This window comes from Schistocerca nitens, chromosome 2 (genome assembly GCF_023898315.1).
Source record: "Schistocerca nitens isolate TAMUIC-IGC-003100 chromosome 2, iqSchNite1.1, whole genome shotgun sequence".
Classification (NCBI taxonomy): domain Eukaryota; kingdom Metazoa; phylum Arthropoda; class Insecta; order Orthoptera; family Acrididae; genus Schistocerca; species Schistocerca nitens.
The window spans coordinates 573644256-573664967 of NC_064615.1; the positions used below are offsets into that span (position 1 = coordinate 573644256).

Sequence of the window (20712 nt, forward strand, 5' to 3'; positions counted from 1 at the left end):
TGCGGCCTTCCACCTCACGGCTGTGGATGCCTTCGCTTGGCCGGTTCACCACCAATGACCTTGTATGGCTACGGGGATATGGCAGGCGGCCAAAATGGAGTCCTGGCCCCATCTTACGACACCGTGGTCAACAACTGTATGAAATCCAGACGGACACGGGTGCTGCAGTGCGTCATTCGGACCAGCTTCGGCCTCGTTGCCAGCAACGCCTGTTCCGGATGCCGCTACACTACCTTCGGTTCTAACTGATGCTCGGGATACTGGAATCTCTCATTACTCACAACGCAGTCCTCTCACCATCATATCGGTGCCAGCACAAGAACTGACGCCACCAGGAGACGTGCCCATGCAGGAACCAGATGACCATCATCTGTCGGAGCAACTCTACTCGCCTCCTTCTCCTACGGACGCAGACACTTCGCCCATGTCTCCTGCTATAACAACCGGACTTACCGCAATGGGCAGATTGGTGCACGGGGCCCCAGCAGATTCAACCCCCATGTGTCCTGTCATCTCGACCCATTATCATCGGGGACACTTCCGTCCGTACGGGAAGCCTCCTCCTCGAGACTTTACGGCCAGTCAAACAACACCTATGGATTTTAGCAATCTACAGGCCACCTCCATCAAGACCTGTGCAAAAACTTCAAAGGGGGGAAAAGTGTTGTGACTCGCCGATCTTTCAAAGTGCCACCGCGCAGTTACGCGTGTCCTCTAAATGTGGCGCTGTCTGCCAGCCATGCAGCAGCAGCAGCGCCACCTAAGCGGCCAGCCAGCAGCCGCTAGACTCGGACTCAGTTATGATTTGACTGTTAAAGTGTACACACGTCTTACTTTGTTTACTTGATCTGTGACTTTCATGTATTGCGTCTTCCTTGAAATATATTTGTTCAACTTGAAGTTATTACAAAAAGAAAGGTACTGTTTAAGGAAGAAAAAGGCATGATCATAGTGTTTTTAGATTTAAAGAAGGCACAGCTCATTATGATGAGGCATAATATATGTGACTGCCTGGAAAAATGAAATCCCCCTAAGCTTATAATTAACTTTATAACTACAAAAATTCAGATGCTGTATGATAATTATGAACACAATGTACAGAGAGGATTTGGAAAATTAAAGTGGTCTGGAACAAAGGGACGTATGCAAAAGGACAGTTCCCTTTCCCCATTACCCTGCATCACACTCACGGATCTCGTAATGAAGTTCAACAAGGACAGAGCTGATGACCCTTGGTACACAAAACAGGTCAGAACACTGTCACAGTAAAAAATGAAAACAGTGTGCCAAATTTAAACAAATGCAAAATCTCCAAGATTGGCCATCTTTTACAGAAGCTCAAAAGTTAGCATGGACTTCAATGCAAGATACTTATAATAGTTTCCACAACGAAACTGAGTCTTGAAACCTGGCAGAAAATCCAAAGAGATTCTGGTCATATGCTAGTGGCACGACGCAATCAATTCTTTCTCTGTGTGATAGCAATGGAAATAATATCGATGACAGTGCTGCTAAGGCATGGTTACCAAACATAACCTTTCAGAATTCCTTCACCAAATAAGACGAAGTAAACATTCCAGAATTCGAATCAAGAACATGAGTAACTTAGAGGTAGGTGAAGCAACTTACATCATTAATAAAAGCAAGTCTCCTGGTCCAGACTGTATACCAATTAGGTTCCTTTCAGAGTATGCTGAATCAATAGCTCCGCACTTAACAATAGTATGTGACTGCTTGCTTGGCGAAAGATCCATACCCGAAGACTGGAAATTTGCAGAGTTCGCACCAATATTCAAGAAAGGCAGTACGAATAATCCACTAAATTACAGGCCAATATCATTAATGTCAATATGCAGCAGGATTTTGGAACATATATTTTGTTCAAACATTATGAATTACCTTGAAGAGAATGGTCTATTGATGCACAGTCAACACGGATTTAGAAAACATCGTTCTTGTGAAACACAACTAGCTCTTTACTCACACGAAGTGTTGAGGGCTACTGGCAAGGGATTTCAAATTGATTCCATATTTCTAGATTTCCTGAAGGCTTTCAACACGGTACTTCACAAGAACATTTTAGTCAAATTGCTTGCTTATGGAATATTGTCTCAGTTATGTGAGTGGATTTGTGACTTCCTGTCAGAGGGGTCACAGTTCGTGGTAATTGATGGAAAGTCACTGAGTACAACAGAAGTGATTTCTGGCTTCCCCCAAGGTATTGGTTATAAGCCCTCTGTTGTTTCTTATCGATATGAATGATTTAGGAGTCAATCTGAGCAGCCGTCTTAGGTTATTTGCAGATGATGCTGTCATTTATCATCTGGTGAAGTATGATCAGAAGATCAAAACAAATTGCAAGACAATACAGAAAAGATACCTGTATAGTGCAAAAATTGGCAATTGGCCCTAAATAATGAAAAGTGAGAGGTCATTCTCATGTGCTAAAAGGAATCCATTAAACTTTGGTTACACGATAAATCAGTCAAATCTAAAACCCATAAATTCAACTAAATAGCTCTGAATTACAATTACGAACAACTTAAATTGGAATGAAGACATAGAAAATTTTTGTGGGAAGGTGAATCAAAGACAGTGTTTTATTGGCAAAACTTTTAGAAGATGCGGCAGATCTACTAAAGAGGCTACCTACACTATGCTTGACCTTCCTCTTTTGGAGCACTGCTGCACAGTGTAGGATCCTAGCCAGGCAAGATTAACGTTCACAGAAGAGCAGCAAGTTTTGCATTACAGAGAAATAGGGGAATGAGTGTCACTGACATAATATAGTATTTGGGATGGACATCATTCACAGAAAGGCATTTTTCATTGTTGCAAAATCTTCTCATGAAATGTCAATCACCAACTTTCACCTCCAAAAGTGAAAATATTTCGTTGTTGCCGACCTATGTAGGGAGAAATATTCATCATAATAAAATAAGGGAAAACAGAGCTCGCACAGAAAGACAGGTCTTCGTTTTTTCCACACGCTGTTTGAGAGTGGAATAACAGAGAATTATTGTGAAGGTGGTTCGATGAACCCTCTGCCAGGCACATAAGTGTGATTTGTAGAGTATCAATGTAGATGTAGAACAAAGTGGAAAGAGAATTTCTAAATGCTCTTGCATTTTCAGACTATATCATCATTTGGATACAGAGGAAATTGGATGTGTGGACACAAAAGTTCAAAGACTTCGGCATAACTGTCAGCAAAACCAAGTTAGCAGCAATGGGAATGAGTTGAGCACTCGCACCTCATTATCTATTTTCATTGGGGCAGAAGATCAAGAAAGTGAATAATTTCACATATTTTGGTAGTGTTGTGACAAGTAGTGGACATGCCAATATTGAGGTTATGAACTCAGTCACAAAATAATCAAAATTCTTCAATCTAATATGAAGACTTGTCTGGAATAAGGATGTTTCTCTAACAGCTAAACAGACCAAGTTCAAAACTTTCCTTCATTTCACAAGCTAGTAGTTCACTTACTTGTCTTTTGGCTATGACACAGCTCTCCAGACTATAGGACATGATGGACTGAAGGTCTTCAATGGCACCACTGAGGAGGAAGTAAATGCCAGAAATGCAAATCACTTGGTGTTTGGCAGTTAGTGATCTCAGTCAATGCAGGAAAGGATACTATCGCTCCAGTGTCCAACCAACACTGTGAGTGGAGCTCTATGAAATTCCTCAGTCTGTACTACAAAAGACATGGAGAGACCGGTTACTGGAAGTGACAATGAAGGAAAGGCTGAGCACAATGAGCCTGAAGGGTTTTGGTCATATGAAACGGATGCAGCCTAACCAATATTCCCATGAGTACTTTTGAAGGAATGTGTGAGGACAAAAATCCGTTTTATGCCCAAGAAAAAGATGGAAGGGCCAAATTAAATAAGACCTTCAAGGAAAGAAGTGATATGGGCTGCTGTTGTGAGGAAGGAAATCTACCATGACAGAAACAGGTGGAGGCAAATCATTCACAAATATTCTACCCAGTTCGTTGATAGGACTCCCCTTAAAGTAATAAGATGATGTGGCAGCCCAGAAACCATGTATTGAAAACTCTGTGACTTAGTGTTCTGTTCCATACATGCATATTACCTTGCCACTGAGATATAAAGTCATGGGTCAGTAGAAAATGAACCTGGAAGTGAAGACATTAAGTTACAACTATGAACAAAAAATTAATGAGCCACGTGCGAGCTACTATTTTGGTCTACAGACCTAAGAGGCAAATATCAGTGGCATCACTCAGTGATAATCCGGCCACTAGATTTGAATGCCATTGTTATTATAACTATTGTAAAGAGTCACGACTCCACTTCTTTGTCTGTTTTGATGGCCTATGTAAGACTGCTGGAGAGAGAGTTAAGCCTGAGCCAGCACATAGAACATGGTGATGCTGAATATTCTGGACTTTTTATGTTAATAAGTGGTAAAGTAGGAGGAGGAGTGTGCTTTGTTCCTCAGGCACTGACATGTGCATTTGAGTATAATCTGAAAAATATTGTGTAAAGACATAATGGGAGAATTTTATGGAGGTTACAAGGCAACTCTTGAAAAGGGAACAAGTCTCCTATATTTATTTCATTTTATTTTTTTAGGTGGAGAAATGGCTAAGCCATAAAGACTAGCTCAGATTTTTGTTTTATCCTTTTCAAGTAGAAATTGTAGTTTGAGAAACAGAGTGATTATCAAGTTTCATATACAAATCGCCCCAGAGTACAAATTTTGAGGAATAAAAACAAAAGAAAAGAGTGGTCCAATATCCCATGTCCAATATTTGCAGACAGAAAAAAGTTATGATTCTTTCCACCAATGCAATTTTAGTGTTGATATAATTATTCTAATGTAGAAAAGATTTAAATGATGCAAGGGTCAAGCAGCATCATATAAGCCACAATGCCATATGTAAAAGAAGGTTTGAGATAAAACTCTAAGGTTTTATAATTTTTTTCCACTGAAATAGTTTATTTCATAGCTACTTCGACAGTAAATAGCTGTCATCTTCTGATCCCCAGGTATATAACTACACATCAATCTCATCAACTGGCGGGTAGTTACATTTATGGTAGACATGAGAATCTGAAGATGAGAGCTAGTTACTGTCGCAATTGGTCACAAAATGAACTATTTTGTATCAAGTGATCTTGGCTTCTAATATTACAAATTACAGCATTATATTGTCCCAAAAACATGTGTAAATTATATAAGTGCACTCCAGTCTATGCAACTGGCTATGCTGCGATATCTCTGAGGCAAAGCTAATGCTCAGGCAACTAGCCGAACATTGAAACAAATCTATACATAGCTATTCAAATTCAATTAGGCATTTCTTGTAGATAAAATTATATCTTAACACATTATGAAGAGAATGTCAGAGTTGGTGATAGTTCTGGTCTTTTTGTAATTAGTAGGAGAATGCGTTGCACTTGACATGTCTCATCATGGATTTAACAGAAATCCAAATAAATTATGCTATCATACACCAATAATCAGTCACTTGAGGGTTCATAGGAAACCATCATTTTGACTGACTACTACTATAATAGTACCGCAAGGCACATCAGGTACCAACTTTTCAAACAATGCAGGGCCAAAACTATTAACAGCTAGTGCTACATATTTAATATTCATCAACAGTGTCGCATAACATAGCCACCGTCATAAAACAAAACCACGGAATGTGATACATAGCATACCTACTTCCTGCTGCTTGGATGATAATTAGTTTGTCTCACTTGCCTTAAGCTAAGAAACAGTCTAATGATGTCATATTGCATATTCAGACAAGTGGGGAAAGAAGTTTACCATATGATCTGCCCTCAATTGTAAAAGACAATGAGACAGAAGTGTTAGAGCTTTTTGGAGTTCGATTGCTATCTGAACTTCTTCCTAAATTATGAGGAAGTAGATTTTAATTATACACACATCAAAAAAAGTTTTGCATCACCTCCGTTCCGAGAGTTCCGGAACCTGTACAGAAAATTGGAATAGAGATCAACATAAACATCATTTCTGTCCTTTTTACTGCTCAGAAAACCATACATTGCATGTTGTACCACCATACAGTGAGACCTTCAGAGATGGTGGTCCAGATTGCTGTACACACCGTTACCTCTAATACCCAGTAGCACGTCCACCTACATTGATGCACGCCTGTATTCGTCATGGCATACTATCCACAAGTTCATCAAGGCACTGTTGCTCCAGATTGTCTCACTCCTCAACGGCGATTCTGCGTAGATCCCTCAGAGTGGTTGGTGGGTCATATTGTCCATAAACAGCCCTTTTAAATTTATCCCAGGCTTGTTCATTAGGGTTCATGTCTGGAGAACATGCTGGCCACTCTAGGCAAGCAATATTGTTATCCTGAAGGCAGTCATTCAAACACGTGCACGATGGGGGCACGAATTGTCGTCCATGAAGACGAATGCCTCGCCAATATGCTGCTGATATGATTGCACTATCGGTCGGAGGATGGCATTCACGTATTGTACAGCCATTACGGAGCCTTCCATGACCACTAGTGGCATACATCAGCCCCACAGAATGCCAACCCAAAACAGCAGGGAACCTCCGTCTTGCTGCACTCACTGGACAGTGTGTCTAAGGAGTTCAGCCTGACTGAGTTGCCACCAAACACATCCCTGATGATTGTCTGGCTGAAGACATATGCAACACTCATTGGTGAAGAGAATATGATCCAATCCTGAGTGGTCCATTCGGCATGTTTTTGGGCCCATCTGTAGTGCGCTGCATGGTGTAGTGGTTACAAAGATGGACCTCACCACGGACGTCAGAAATGAAGTTGTGCATCATGCAGCCTACTGCGCACAGTTTCAGTCATAACACGACATCCTGTGGCTGCATGAAAAGCACTATTCAACATGGTGTCGTTGCTGTCAGGGTTACTCCGAGCCATAATCCGTAGGTAGCGGTCATCCGCTGCAGTAATAGCCCTTGGGCGGCCTGAACGAGGCATGTCATCAATAGTTCCTATCTCTCTTTGTATCTACTCCATGTCTGATCAGCATCACTTTGGTCCACTCAAGGCATGGTTAAACTACAGACAACATGAGCTGTGTACCTCCTTCCTGGTGCAATGACTGGAACTGATCAGCTGTCGGACCCCCTCCACCTAAAAAGTGCTGCTCATGCATGGCTGTTTAGTCAATGGGTGGGTTTAGTGACAACTCTGAACAGTCAAAGGGACTGTGTCTGTGATACAATATCCACAGTCAACATCTATCTTCATGAGTTCTGTGAAACAAGGGTGAGGCAGTTTTTTTTTTTTTTTTTTTTTTTTTTTTTTTTTTTTTTTTTTTTTAATGTGTGTATATTGACTGGTTGCCGGCTTTGCAAAGTAGTTAGCTCATCATTAGCCATCAAACAGCCTGAATTTGTTATTTTAACCATGTTTTTAGAACACAGACCAGTTTACAGGTTGAGTGATTGATGGTGCTGCTGAATGGGAGCAAAAACAGTAAGTTTGAATTTTATGCCCTTTTAACCATACTGCTGTTAAATGACTTCAACGTAGTGAAGTAATCGGAGAAGTCTATTTCTGCTCTGGTCAAAGTACAAATGACAAAAGAGAATTCCAAACTCCATTTCACCTTGTTAATTAATAATCTTCATCTGTTTAAATGTTCATAAGTGATATTTGATAAATAAAATAAACCAGAAGAACTGTAGTTGTGCATACACCATTGAAGCCCACATTTACATTAGCCTTCTAATTAGCAACAGATAAATCCCACATGCAACTGTAAAATGTGATTTGCCAGTTAAAATGTATATATTACATATCAGTAGCAATCTCTGAAAGATTTCAAACTGACAACAGTCAGCAGTGTCCTATTAGATAAAGTTATAGAACTGTATTGTCTACTCACTGAACCATTGTACCACATTTTTTTTTCTTATCTGCACTTCTTGAGCTTTTCTCAATACAGTAGTTAACTTACATATAATACAGGACAACCCATGTTAAGTACAACCAGTCTGATACATGTTTCTAGACAATGTGTGACATAAAGAACATTACAGAATTAAGGGATTTTAGACTAAATCTGCTTTTACAGTATAAAGAGTTCTTTGAATATAACTTGCCATAATAAGCAGTGGCATGTCAGACAACATGAAGCATATGTCCAACTTAATTTATCCACTTATGTTGTATACAGGGTTATTACAAATGATTGAAGCGATTTCACAGCTCTACAATAACTTTATTATTTGAGATATTTTCACAATGCTTTGCACACACATACAAAAACTCAAAAAGTTTTTTTAGGCATTCACAAATGTTCGATATGTGCCCCTTTAGTGATTCGGCAGACATCAAGCCGATAATCAAGTTCCTCCCACACTCGGTGCAGCATGTCCCCATCAATGAGTTCGAAAGCATCGTTGATGCGAGCTCGCAGTTCTGGCATGTTTCTTGGTAGAGGAGGTTTAAACACTGAATCTTTCACATAACCCCACAGAAAGAAATCGCATGGGGTTAAGTCGGGAGAGCGTGGAGGCCATGACATGAATTGCTGATCATGATCTCCACCACGACCGATCCATCGGTTTTCCAATCTCCTGTTTAAGAAATGCTGAACATCATGATGGAAGTGCGGTGGAGCACCATCCTGTTGAAAGATGAAGTTGGCGCTGTCGGTATCCAGTTGTGGCATGAGCCAATTTTCCAGTATGTCCAGATACACATGTCCTGTAACGTTTTTTTTTTTTTTTCACAGAAGAAAAAGGGGCCGTAAACTTTAAACCGTGAGATTGCACAAAACACGTTAACTTTTGGTGAATTGCGAATTTGCTGCATGAATGCGTGAGGATTCTCTACCACCCAGATTCGCACATTGTGTCTGTTCACTTCACCATTAAGAAAAAATATTGCTTCATCACTGAAAACAAGTTTCGCACAGAACGCATCCTCTTCCATGAGCTGTTGCAACCGCGCCGAAAATTCAAAGCGTTTGACTTTGTCATCGGGTGTCAGGGCTTGTAGCAATTGTAAACGGTAAGGCTTCTGCTTTAGCCTTTTCCGTAAGATTTTCCAAACCGTCGGCTGTGGTCCGTTAACTCCCTGCTTGCTTTATTCGTCGACTTCCGCGGGCTACGCGTGAAACTTGCCCGCACGCGTTCAACCGTTTCTTCGCTCACTGCAGGCCGACCCGTTGATTTCCCCTTACAGAGGCATCCAGAAGCTTTAAACTGCGCATACCATCGCCGAATGGAGTTAGCAGTTGGTGGATCTTTGTTGAACTTCGTCCTGAAGTGTCGTTGCACTGTTATGACTGACTGATGTGAGTGCATTTCAAGCACGACATACGCTTTCTCGGCTCCTGTCGCCATTTTGTATCACTGCGCTCTCGAGTGCTCTGGCGGCAGAAACCTGAAGTGCGGCTTCAGCCGAACAAAACTTTATGAGTTTTTCTACGTATCTGTAGTGTGTCGTGACCATATGTCAATGAATGGAGCTACAGTGAATTTATGAAATCGCTTCAATCATTTGTAATAGCCCTGTATATAATGTGAACAATTGAATTTGAAATTTATAGTTGTAAATATTGGAATCTGTATTTGAATCATTTAAGATCATACTGTCTGCAGAGATAAAATATTCCTTTGTTATATTTCTCTTTAAATATCTGTTATGTATTTTCTCTCAGACAAAAACCAATTATGTGGAGCACTGTACCTATTAAATGTAATCATCACAGTACTTACCATAACATCACCTATTCTGACTTATCCTATATCCTGATGTGCTTTCTGTACATCCTGATGTGCTTTCTGTACAATGTAAGATCTAAAGGACCAATAAAAATGCAACACAATATCACTGGAACTAGTCATATGTAACAGCACACCAAGGTATGATTACTTAAAATGCTATAGCTTCAGAACTGAAAGAAAAGGACATTGTTCAGGACAGAATTTGGTACTGAGATTTTTAAAGTTGCTGTAGTGTAGTCATTACAGACTTACTGGAATACAAGCAGTTGGCTGATAGGGATCTGGGTACAGTAGGATATCTCTGATGGTCTACCTTCTGAATATTCAGACAACACATAACCATTAGCTGTGCGAGAGGGTATCACTCTCTCAGTCTCCGACAATTACTGGTACATATTTACTTCTGAAATTACAGTTGTGATTCTTTCTATTTTGTTTGAATCCTCTCATTAGGAAATGTTAGTACAGACACTGCTTAATATATAGTGGTAGGCAATTATACACGCCAAACATTCTTAGTGCACTGTGTTTACAAACATCTGCGGAATTTATACATTGTTTATAATTTATATGTCAGTTCATTTCCTTAGGAAATATAAATAAATGCATTAAATTGTCTGATATTACACTCCACAAACTTTTGAAAATAAGTCAGATGGGTTGCTCAAATAAAACAAAAAAGGTAGATAGAAAGGGTTCACCAGTCATTTACTTGTATTCTGTATCAATGGAGGTTTATATAATGTTCAGGCTCTCTCTCACTGTAAGATTACACGTTCTATCTGTTAACTCCATTCTCTTCCTCCCTTAGTTCAAATTTTGTGGACTTCAGGAGATTATAAGGTGCATAGGTACAAAACCTCTCTGACAGCCCAGGTATATAGAAAGCTCTGAAAAATCTGTGTGACCTGGAACACACGGAAAGTACTGTGATTATAAAGAGGTGAAATAACACTGTTACTAATATGTCTCACTTATTCCAAGCAAAGAGAGAATAACAAGACAGTAATTAATTCTAATCCAGAGGTGTAGATTTCTGAAAGACATATAAGAGAAAAATTTATCAGTAGCTGTCTGAATGCCTTCATTAACTGACAGTGCTCTACAAGCTCCAGAAATAAGCTGCATTCTGAAACTGAAAGCTTCATAGACAAGGTGCAGGAAGAGTCATAAAGTGGTGTCACCTGCTTTACGTCAAATAAGAACTGAACAACATGAGAGAGCAATGTAACTTACTGAGACATGTGGCCCCATCCCCCAAACCACAAAATGTAATATGCTGGAAGAAGGGGCAGTATAGGGAGAGTGCTTGGTTGAGATGAGGAAGACCATGGGTACCAGGCCAATGTAGACAGCAGATATAGTTTGTAGTAAATAGTATTTATTTGTGAATTAGGGATTTTATAGTTCTTCACGGATCTACACTAATAGACATGCGGTTCAATGTATGCACATTGGCTGAGTCATGTGCACAATGTCTTTCTTCCTTTCCATTTCTGTGCCACACTGCTTCTGCTTGTTCTATTTTCTAGTGAGATAGTTGTAAACAATGATACAAAACTTACAAAGTGAAACATAGAACAGTGCCACAGCAGTATCTACGGTTTGGGTTTTTTGTCTTTACATCACGCGACGCTGGCACAAGAGAGTGTACAAAGGCACTGAGATACCACAGATGTGAGATGAGTCACAGGCATTGACATCATCATTATGCTGTCCCAACACCCTCTAGTTCAGTGGGCATGATAGCAGAAAATCCACCTACGATAGCTTTCTAAACCAGTGTATAGCATAATGGGAGAATGTATCAGGCATCAGGGGATTGTGACAAAGGGAGAGTTACAGAATATTACAGAGCTGTATTAAGGGGCACGGATTGTAGCTGATAAAGTTCCTGTGGTTAAATAAATACGTCTGTGGTACCACAGGGCTGAAGTGCAACACACTGGATGGGTTTCTCAGGGATGGTAGGTGAAGTTTAAGATTTACGTAAGAGTTCCCCAGTCATTATAACCATAAATGTGACTGCAGTGACTTCATCATGGATTCCTTTCTTTTTGTGAATAGTTCACATTAAGCTCTTGTTTCTGAATTTGTGGGCTTATTTCTTTCAACTCAGTGATTAGGAGTGTGTGTCACATGGAGCATGGGATAACTGTGTCAAAGAAGAGTGTTATGTAGTAAGGCTAAGTATAGAGTGAAGCAGAATAATATATGGAAAAGGCTGGGTGCAAAGATTCATAATGTTAGTAGGAGTACTGATGTAAGATGCTTCCAGGATTGCCACACCACTATTCCTAAGAGACTGTTTGACTAACACCACCTAAATCACAGGGCCTTACAACACTCTGCCAAAAGGCAAGTGATGTCATCAACTTCAGGTATACAGCCAGTGCCACATACCGGTAGCAATGCGACCTAGATGCCTGTTTCGGAGCTATAGTGTTAGTGAGTTGAGTTCCCTTGTGAAATCATTTGCTTTTCTGCTCTTTGAAGTTATATTGCCTGTAGCAGTTCAGAAGTGATCATCACCATGGTGAATAAGAGTTGTGTTTTGGGTTGTGATGGTAATTATGACGAGAAAAAGGAGGTTAACATTTTTAAATTTCCAGCTGACGAGAATACATGAAGGACATGATTATCTGCAATCAAACGAGAGAACTTCATTACTAGCAAGCATTCTGTGGTGAGTACCTTTTATTTTAAGCCGTACTTATCGAAGAAAGTATATTGCAGTTGAAGTCTGAGTATCAGTACAATTTTTAGCGACATGCGTGCAGTATATTATTTTTCATTTTGTAGGTCTGACAGTTGCACTTCTGCAAAGATGATATATTGTGGGAAACACAAGCAGTAGACTGGAAAACTGGAGCTATGTTAACCACACCACTAAGCAAGCCACAACTCTGACAAAATGCAGTCCCAAGCAAATTTCCTAACCGCCCTTTGCATATTTTGAAAGTGATGCCAAAAACCAGAGTACTTCCCTCTGAAAAACAGAAGAAAAGAGAAGCTGCACTGAGAGCATCCATAGAGGACAGTATTAAATCTCTAGAAGTATATAATAAGAAGTTTTCCCTCAATTCATTTTAAGAACTGATACAGAAGCTTGACTCTGTCACTTGTAGTGAAAAGTGGTCAAAAGCAGTGAAAGATTCATATATATTGGTTTTTTTTATGTAGACAATGAAAAAACACCACATCAAATTTTGTACATAATTATTAATCAGGAACTCAATGTAATCATTTATGTTAAGGGTTGTGAAATCACTTCCAAGGAAGTTCCAAAAACTGTAAGTAATATCCATGATCTAGGCAATATTAAAGTATTTGTTGAAAGTTTAGCGTGGAAAAAGGAAGAAAAACATCTTCAAGACATCATTGTTGAGTTGTTAGATAACTTAGAATGTGATGGGAAAACTAAACCTGTTGTTGAATTCATAAGAAGCCAGTGTCAGTTAAGCTTTTCACCTCCGAGAGACATAGGTTTCCTCCCCATGTTTTAGTATTTGCTTCTTTGTTGTTGTTTTTAATTTCAAGCCATGCTTACAGATTCATACAGAGCATTGGAAATATTGTTCTGCCTTATCCTAATGCTATTAGAAATATCTGTGCAAATATTTATGTTGACCCAAACAGTCCAAACTTTCTAGATTACATTAGGGAGAAAGTACCAAACCTGAATCATCAAAATTGTTTTGTGACACTCATGTTAGATGAAACACACATTAAGCCAGCCATGGACTACAAAGGAGGAAATTTAGTTGGTATGGCACATGATACCACTACTCTTGCAACAACTGCTCATGTGTTTATAGTGCAAGGTGCAATTTCATCATTTAAAGATGTTGTCCACATCTTGCCTGTAAATAAAATGCCTGCTGACCAGTTGTTCAATGTAATAAAAAAAGTATTGATTGGGTTGGAAAACCTAGGTTTAAAGGTTATTTGTATTTGTTCTGACAATAGTTCAATTAATAGAAAAGCTGTGAGACCTGAGTTTCTCCTGGCGTATACAACTTTCAAATAATTTCCGGGAATTCAGCCAGGTAACACTTTCAGCGACTGCTGATATTTCGGCGGGAGAACACCCCGCCATTTTCAAGGCAAACTGCAACGGACAGGTGGCGTACATGCAAATTTAATACCTCGGTTCTTGGACAGAAGCAGGAAAGATAACACACACACACACTGAACACTAGTGCCACCAAAGATGACAAACTTCGTAGTTGGACAAACTTCGTAGCTGTCGAGTTAGACTGAAATGTGCTTTGTCGTTTTTATTGAGGTGTCGTGATGAAAATCATGTCCCAACATTTGCTAAGGTTGTGCACCATATTAATTCTCCTGCCGCCAATTGTATCAAGCAACGTGCTGGCTTGACTCTTGTTCGCAAAAGGATTCGTTTTACTCGTCGACGTTTGGATTCTGTTTCCAAAGAATTGTATCGTTTCAATTTAATGGTTGCATCTGAAGTGTCTGATTTCACTTGGGATTGGTTGGACGGTGCCACATGGACCCAAGCTGACTGGGAATAGAACTCCGTCACTGCCCGGCATTTGGCAAAGTTTGAACGTTTTCATCGCGCGGAGTCGGATGTTATATCTCGACGTTCTGTGATAAATCTCACAGAGAAATCTTTTGACGACGCAACCTTATCCGTGCTAGGGAAGGGTTTAAATTTTGCACCCACTCCAAAGAATTTGCCGGTAGTTGATTTTATTAGTTCAATTGAACAGGCAGCTTGCAAACTACCTCCTGACGCTGCAGAGGAGGTTAGGAGGGAGGCATGCTGCGTTTTGATTAGGGCTCGTCCACCCAAGAGTAATGTAACAGCAGCAGAGAAGGCTGCGTTACGCTCTCTCAAAGTTGATTCTAGTATTGTTATTTTACCTGCTGACAAGGGCAATGCCACCATTATTTTAAATAAACATGATTATGTACAAAAGATGCAACGTTTACTATGTGATTCAGCGTATCGCAGAATGGATGCTGACCCCACAAAAAGTGTTGAGAGAAAGACCAACAGCCTCCTGAAGAAAATTGGTTTGTCGCAGGACACTATCAAGAGTCTTAACACCTATAGTGCGGTTCCCCCTAGGTTATATGGCCTTCCAAAGGTTCACAAGGAAGGGGTTCCTCTCCGTCCTATAGTGAGTAACATCGGCACTCCAACATATCGTGTATCCAAGCATCTTGCTTCTCTGTTGAGTCCACAAGTAGGTCGGTGTGAACATCATATCAGGAACTCAGCTGATTTTTTATGTAGTTTGGAGGGACTGAGGTTGAATGACTCTGATATTTTAGTGAGTTTCGATGTGGTCTCTGTCTTCACTTGTGTTCCTCTGTCTGATTCGTTGCGGTTAATTGAGGCCAGGTTTGGTGCTGAATTAACTAATCTCTTTAGGCATGTGTTGACATCCACTTACTTTTTATTTAATGACCAGTATTACGAGCAGACAGATGGAGTTGCGATGGGTAGTCCGTTGTCTCCTGTGATCGCAAATTTGTTCATGGAAGACTTCGAGGAACGTGCATTGGAGTCTGCGCCTTTGAAACCCGCCTGTTTCTTTAGATACGTTGACGACACCTTCGTTGTTTGGCCTCATGGTAGGGAGAATTTGAATGTCTTTCTAGAACATCTGAACCCGATCCACCCGAACATTCGTTTTACGATGGAGGTGGAAGAGGATGGTTGCCTTCCCTTTTTTGACGTGTTGGTTAGGAGGAAGGATGATGGATCATTGGGACATGCAGTCTACAGGAAATGTACTCACGCCGATTCGTACTTACAGGCTAATAGTTGTCACCATCCGGCTCAGCGTGAAGGGGTACTTCGTACCTTGGTACACAGGGCACATGTCGTTTCTGACGCTGAGACTTTGCCAGCTGAGCTGTCCCATCTTGAAGTTACATTTCGTCAAAATGATTATAGTGATAGACAGATTGACCGTGCATTGCGCTATCGACCTACTGTACATCGGGTGATTGATGATAATTTTGAGTCAACACCTAAGTCTACTGCCTTTTTGCCTTACGTAGGAAACACGTCCAACAAGATCGGTCGTATTTTACGGAAATACGATGTGAAATGTGTTTTCTGACCTCCATCTAAAATTAGAGCAGTTTTGAGTTCCGTTAAGGATGATCTTGGACTGCGAAAGGCAGGTGTATCTCATATTCCTTGTAGCTGCGGCATGGCATATATTGGTCAAACTATCAGGACCGTGGAGGACCGATGTACTGGGCATAAACGGCACACACGATTACAGCAGCCAAATAGATCTGCTATTGCCGAACATTGCTTGGATACTGGTCACCCCATGTTATATAATAACACCGAGATATTGGCATGCACGTCCAGCTATTGGGACAGTGTTATTAAGGAGGCAGTTGAGATTAAATTAGCGAGCAACCTCGTTAACAGGGATGGAGGTTTCTGTTTAAACTCTGTTTGGAATCCGGCTCTCCCCCTTGTCAAAAAACAGAGGGACAGAGTCAATGCTACCTCACCTGCGAATTCATAGTCTCACTATTGATAGCTCTGACTTTGGTCATCTTTGGTGGCACTAGTGTGTGTGTGTGTGTGTGTGTGTGTGTGTGTGTGTGTGTGTGTGTGTGTGTGTGTGTGTGTGTGTGTTATCTTTCCTGCTTCTGTCCGAGAACCGAGGTGTTAAATTTGCATGTACACTGCCTGTCCGTTGCAGTTTGTCTTGAAAATGGCGGGGTGTTCTCCCGCCGAAATATCGGCGGTCACTGAAAGTGTTACCTGGCTGAATTCCCGGAAGTTATTTGAATAGAAAAGCTGTTAGTAACTTAGCAAATCCATCACAACTTAGTACTGCTTACCCACACCCTTCAGATCATTCCAGACCTGGTTTTATGTTATACATCCAGTACACATTTATAAATGCATCAGAAATAACTGGGTGAATCTGAAAGATGAACTTCTGACATTTTGCTTCCCCAGCTTTGAAAACACATCTGTGAGAATGCAAGCTTCATTTTCTGCAATTAGGTCCATATTTGCCATTGAAACGAACAAATTATTGAAATTTGGGATGGTTTAAGTATGAAAGCTCAGTGATCCTATTCATTAGAAAAACAAAATGTAAAGCTTCTTTGTCAAATTTTCAGTGACAGCATCAAGTGTAGTTTACTGGAGTTGGGGCCTACAAATGACATTAAAAATTATGAAGGAACTGCTGAATTTATTAAAATAATAGGCACATGGTGGAAAATCGTGAATGTTAAGTCCTCTCTGAAAGGAATTAGACGTAGAGAGGAAATGCAAAAGTCTCTAACAAGCTACAAGGATGATGAGAGGTGTAAATTTCTAGAAAATTTCTAAATTAGCTAAACAACTGGAGCTCCATGAATTTGTCAAGTGGTAAGCTCAGTAAGGAAACACGCTCTGCACTCAAGCATATAACATATGCATTATTAGAACTGAGAACATTTTGTCTGTCAGAACTTAAAATGTCATACTTGCTGCCTGGAAAAATTCAGACTGATGCCTTGGAAGCCAGGTTTGGAGTGTATCAATGGCTGGATTCCAATACTATGTGTCAATGAAGCAAATATTTGAAGCAGTAAAAAGCTGAGATTATCAACTTTGTTAGAGCTTTCTTTACAAGGTGACTCAGCCAAGAAAATTGTAATTAGGTCTCTACAAATCTGTGATCAGTCTGAATGTCTTGATGTTGCCTGTGGCATCTCAGCATCAGGTATTTGTAAAGTAACTGTTAGTTGGTGTGATTTGGAACTTATTGGTCCAAAGTGTGGTAACTGTGCTCAGTTTTTAACAATAGATAAGCAGCTGGCATGTGGAGCTCAGCACAAACTAATTAAAGATCTTGATAGAGGTGGCTTGCGATATCCACAGAAAATGCCAATGCTGATAGTAATGTAGTCTTTTTCTTCCATGTGAAAACTATTATCAGATGAACACTGTGATTCCAATGGCAAACAGCATGTAAATTAATTCTTGATTTTGTCATGGCCAATGATTATTTTGCAGTAGATGTCTGTAACAAGCATTCAGCATAGGAATAGTGTAAATCTGTTTTTTGGACAAGTGTTAATATTTTGCTTAGTTGTTGTTGTTGTTGTTGTTGTTGTCTTCAGTCCAGAGACTGGATTGATGCAGCTCTCCATGCTACTCTATCCTGTGCAATCTTCTTCATCTCCCAGTACTTACTGCAACCTACATACTTCTGAATCTGTTTAGTGTATTCATCTCTTGGTCTCTCTCTACGATTTTTACCCTCCACACTGCCCTCCAAAACCAAATTGGTGATCCCTTGATGCCTCAGAATATGTCCTACCAACCGATCCCTTCTTCTAGTCATGTTGTGCCACAAATTTCTCTTCTCTCCAATTCTATTCAATACCTCCTCATTAGTTATGTGATCTACCCATCTAATCTTCAGCATTCTTCTGTAGCACCACATTTCAAAAACTTCTACTCTCTTATTGTTTAAACTATTTACAGTCCATGTTTCACTTCCATACATGGCTACACTCCATACAAATACTTTCAGAAACGACTTCCTGACACTTAAATCTATACTCGATGTTAACAAATTTCTCTTCTTCAGAAACGCTTTCCTTGCCATTGACAGTCTACATTTTATATCATCTCTACTTCGACCATCATCAGTTATTTTGCTCCCCAAATAGCAAAACTCAGTTACTACTTTAAGCGTCCCATTTCCTAATCTAATTCCTGCAGCATCACCCGATTTCATTCGACTACATTCCATTATCCTCGTTTTGCTTTTGTTGATGTTCATCTTATATCCTCCTTTCAAGACACTGTACATTCCATTCAACTGCTCTTCCAGGTCCTTTGCTGTCTCTGACAGAATTACAATGTCATCGGCGAACCGCAAAGTTTTTATTTCTTCTGCATGGATTTTAATTTCTATTCCGAATTTTTCTTTTGTTTCCTTTACTGCTTGCTCAATATAAAGATTGAACAACATCGGGGATAGGCTACAACCCTGTCTCACTCCCTTCCCAACCACTGCTTCCCTTTCATGCCCTTCGACTCTTATAATTGCCATCTGGTTTCTGTACAAATTGTAAATAGCCTTTCGCTCCCTATATTTTACTCCTGCCACCTTCAGAATTTGAAAAAGAGTATTCCAGTCAACACTGTAAAAAGCTTTCTCTAAGTCTACAAATGCTCTCCTTAATCTATTTTCTAAGATAAGTCATAGGGTCAGTATTGCCCCACGTGTTCCAACATTTCTACGAAATCCAAACTGATCTTCCCCAAGGTTGGCGTCTACCAGTTTTTCCATTCGTCTGTAAAGAATTCGCGTTAGTATTTTGCAGCCGTGGCTTCACCTGTCTCATACATTGTGCTCACTAGATGGTAGAGTTTTGTTAGGCCTGGCTCTCCCAAGGCTGTCAGTAGTTCTAATGGAATGTTGTATACTCCTGGGACCTTGTTTTGACTGTCTTTCAGTCCTCTGTCAAACTCTTCAAGCAGTATCATATCTCCCATTTCATCTTCATCTATATCCTCTCCCACTTCCATAATATTGTTCTCGAAAACATCGCCCTTGTATAAACCCTCTATATACTCCTTCCACCTTTCTGCTTTCTCTTCTTAGAACTGGGTTTCCATCTGAGCTCTTGATATCCATGCAACTGGTTCTCTTTTCTCCAAAAGTCTCTTTAATTTTCCTGTAGGTAGCATCTATCTTACCCCTAGTGATATACACCTCTACATCCTTACATTTGTCCTCCACCCATCCCTGCTTAGCCATTTTGCACTTCCTGTCATTCTCATTTTTGAGACATTTGTATTCCTTTTTGCCTGCTTCATTTACTGCATTTTTGTATTTTCTCCTTTCATCAACTAAATTCAATATCTCTTCTGTTACCCAAGGATTTCTATTAGCCCTCGCCTTTTGACCTACGTGATCCTCTGCTGCCTTCACTATTTCATCACTCAAAGCTACCCGTCTTCTTCTACTGTATTTCTTTCCCCCATTCTTGTCAATTGTTCCATAATGCTCTTCCTGAAACTCTCTACAACCTCTGGGTTAGTCAGTTTATCCATGTCCCATCTTCTTAAATTCACACCTTTTTGCAGTTTCTTCAGTTTTAATCTACAGTTCATAACCAATAGATTGTGATCAGAGTTCCTCCCACCATTGAACTTCACTAATTCCCACTATATCTAACTTTAACCTATCCATTTCCCTTTTTAAATTTTCTAACCTACCTGCCTGATTAAGGGATCTGACATTCCACGCTCCAATCCGTACAACGTGTTTTCTTTCTCCTGATAACAATGTCGTCCTGAGTAGTCCCCGCCCGGAGATCCAAAGGAGGGACTGTTTTACCTCCGGAATAGTTTACCCAAGAGGACGCCATCATCATTTAACCATACAATGAAGCTGCACGCCCTCGGGAAAACTTACGGCTGTAGTTTCCCCTTGCTTTCAGCTGTTCGCAGTACCAGCACAGCAAGGCTGCTTTGGTTAGTGTTACAAGGCCAGGTCAGTCAATCATCCAGACTGTTGCCCCTGCAACTGCCCCCAAGGGCTCAGCATTCATTTGCTGAGTACGGGCTTGGCGACCCCGGGCTCCTGAGCTGGGGACTGTCAGCGTCGCCAGTCTCCTGTCACTGTAACCCCCAGACATGCTTCAGCGACCACCGTATGGCGCAGCGGTGGAATGTTGTGTGCTGCGGGGAAATGTAATCTTGGCTTGGCTGCCTGGATTGCGAGGAAAGTCAACCTCTATAAAAACCCCACACTCTTACGGTGTGCTGCGCGCCTATAAGATGCATGGCTGTTGGGATGGAACAGTCGCAAGCGGGCAACCTCTGGGGCACCTGCCGCACCCCAGGCTTACTCAGGCATGCGGAGCTCTGTCTGAGTGGACCTTCAGTTCCCTAGCTGCTTGTGGGACCGCGATGGACCCTTCGACCTCAACGTTTCCCC

The 20712-nt window shown here is 40.6% G+C and overlaps 1 protein-coding gene across 1 annotated transcript in view; it reads right to left on the minus strand.

Annotated features, from left to right (window-relative positions):
* Positions 1–10431: 10431 nt before the first annotated feature.
* The window catches only part of LOC126236619 (alpha-1,2-mannosyltransferase ALG9), a 155349-nt gene continuing 145068 nt past the window's right edge, over positions 10432–20712 (minus strand). The window contains exon 13 of the mRNA XM_049946059.1: positions 10432–10656. Within this exon, the coding sequence (XP_049802016.1) occupies positions 10527–10656 (130 nt within the window). The 3' untranslated portion in view covers positions 10432–10526. The remainder of the gene's footprint in view (positions 10657–20712) is intronic.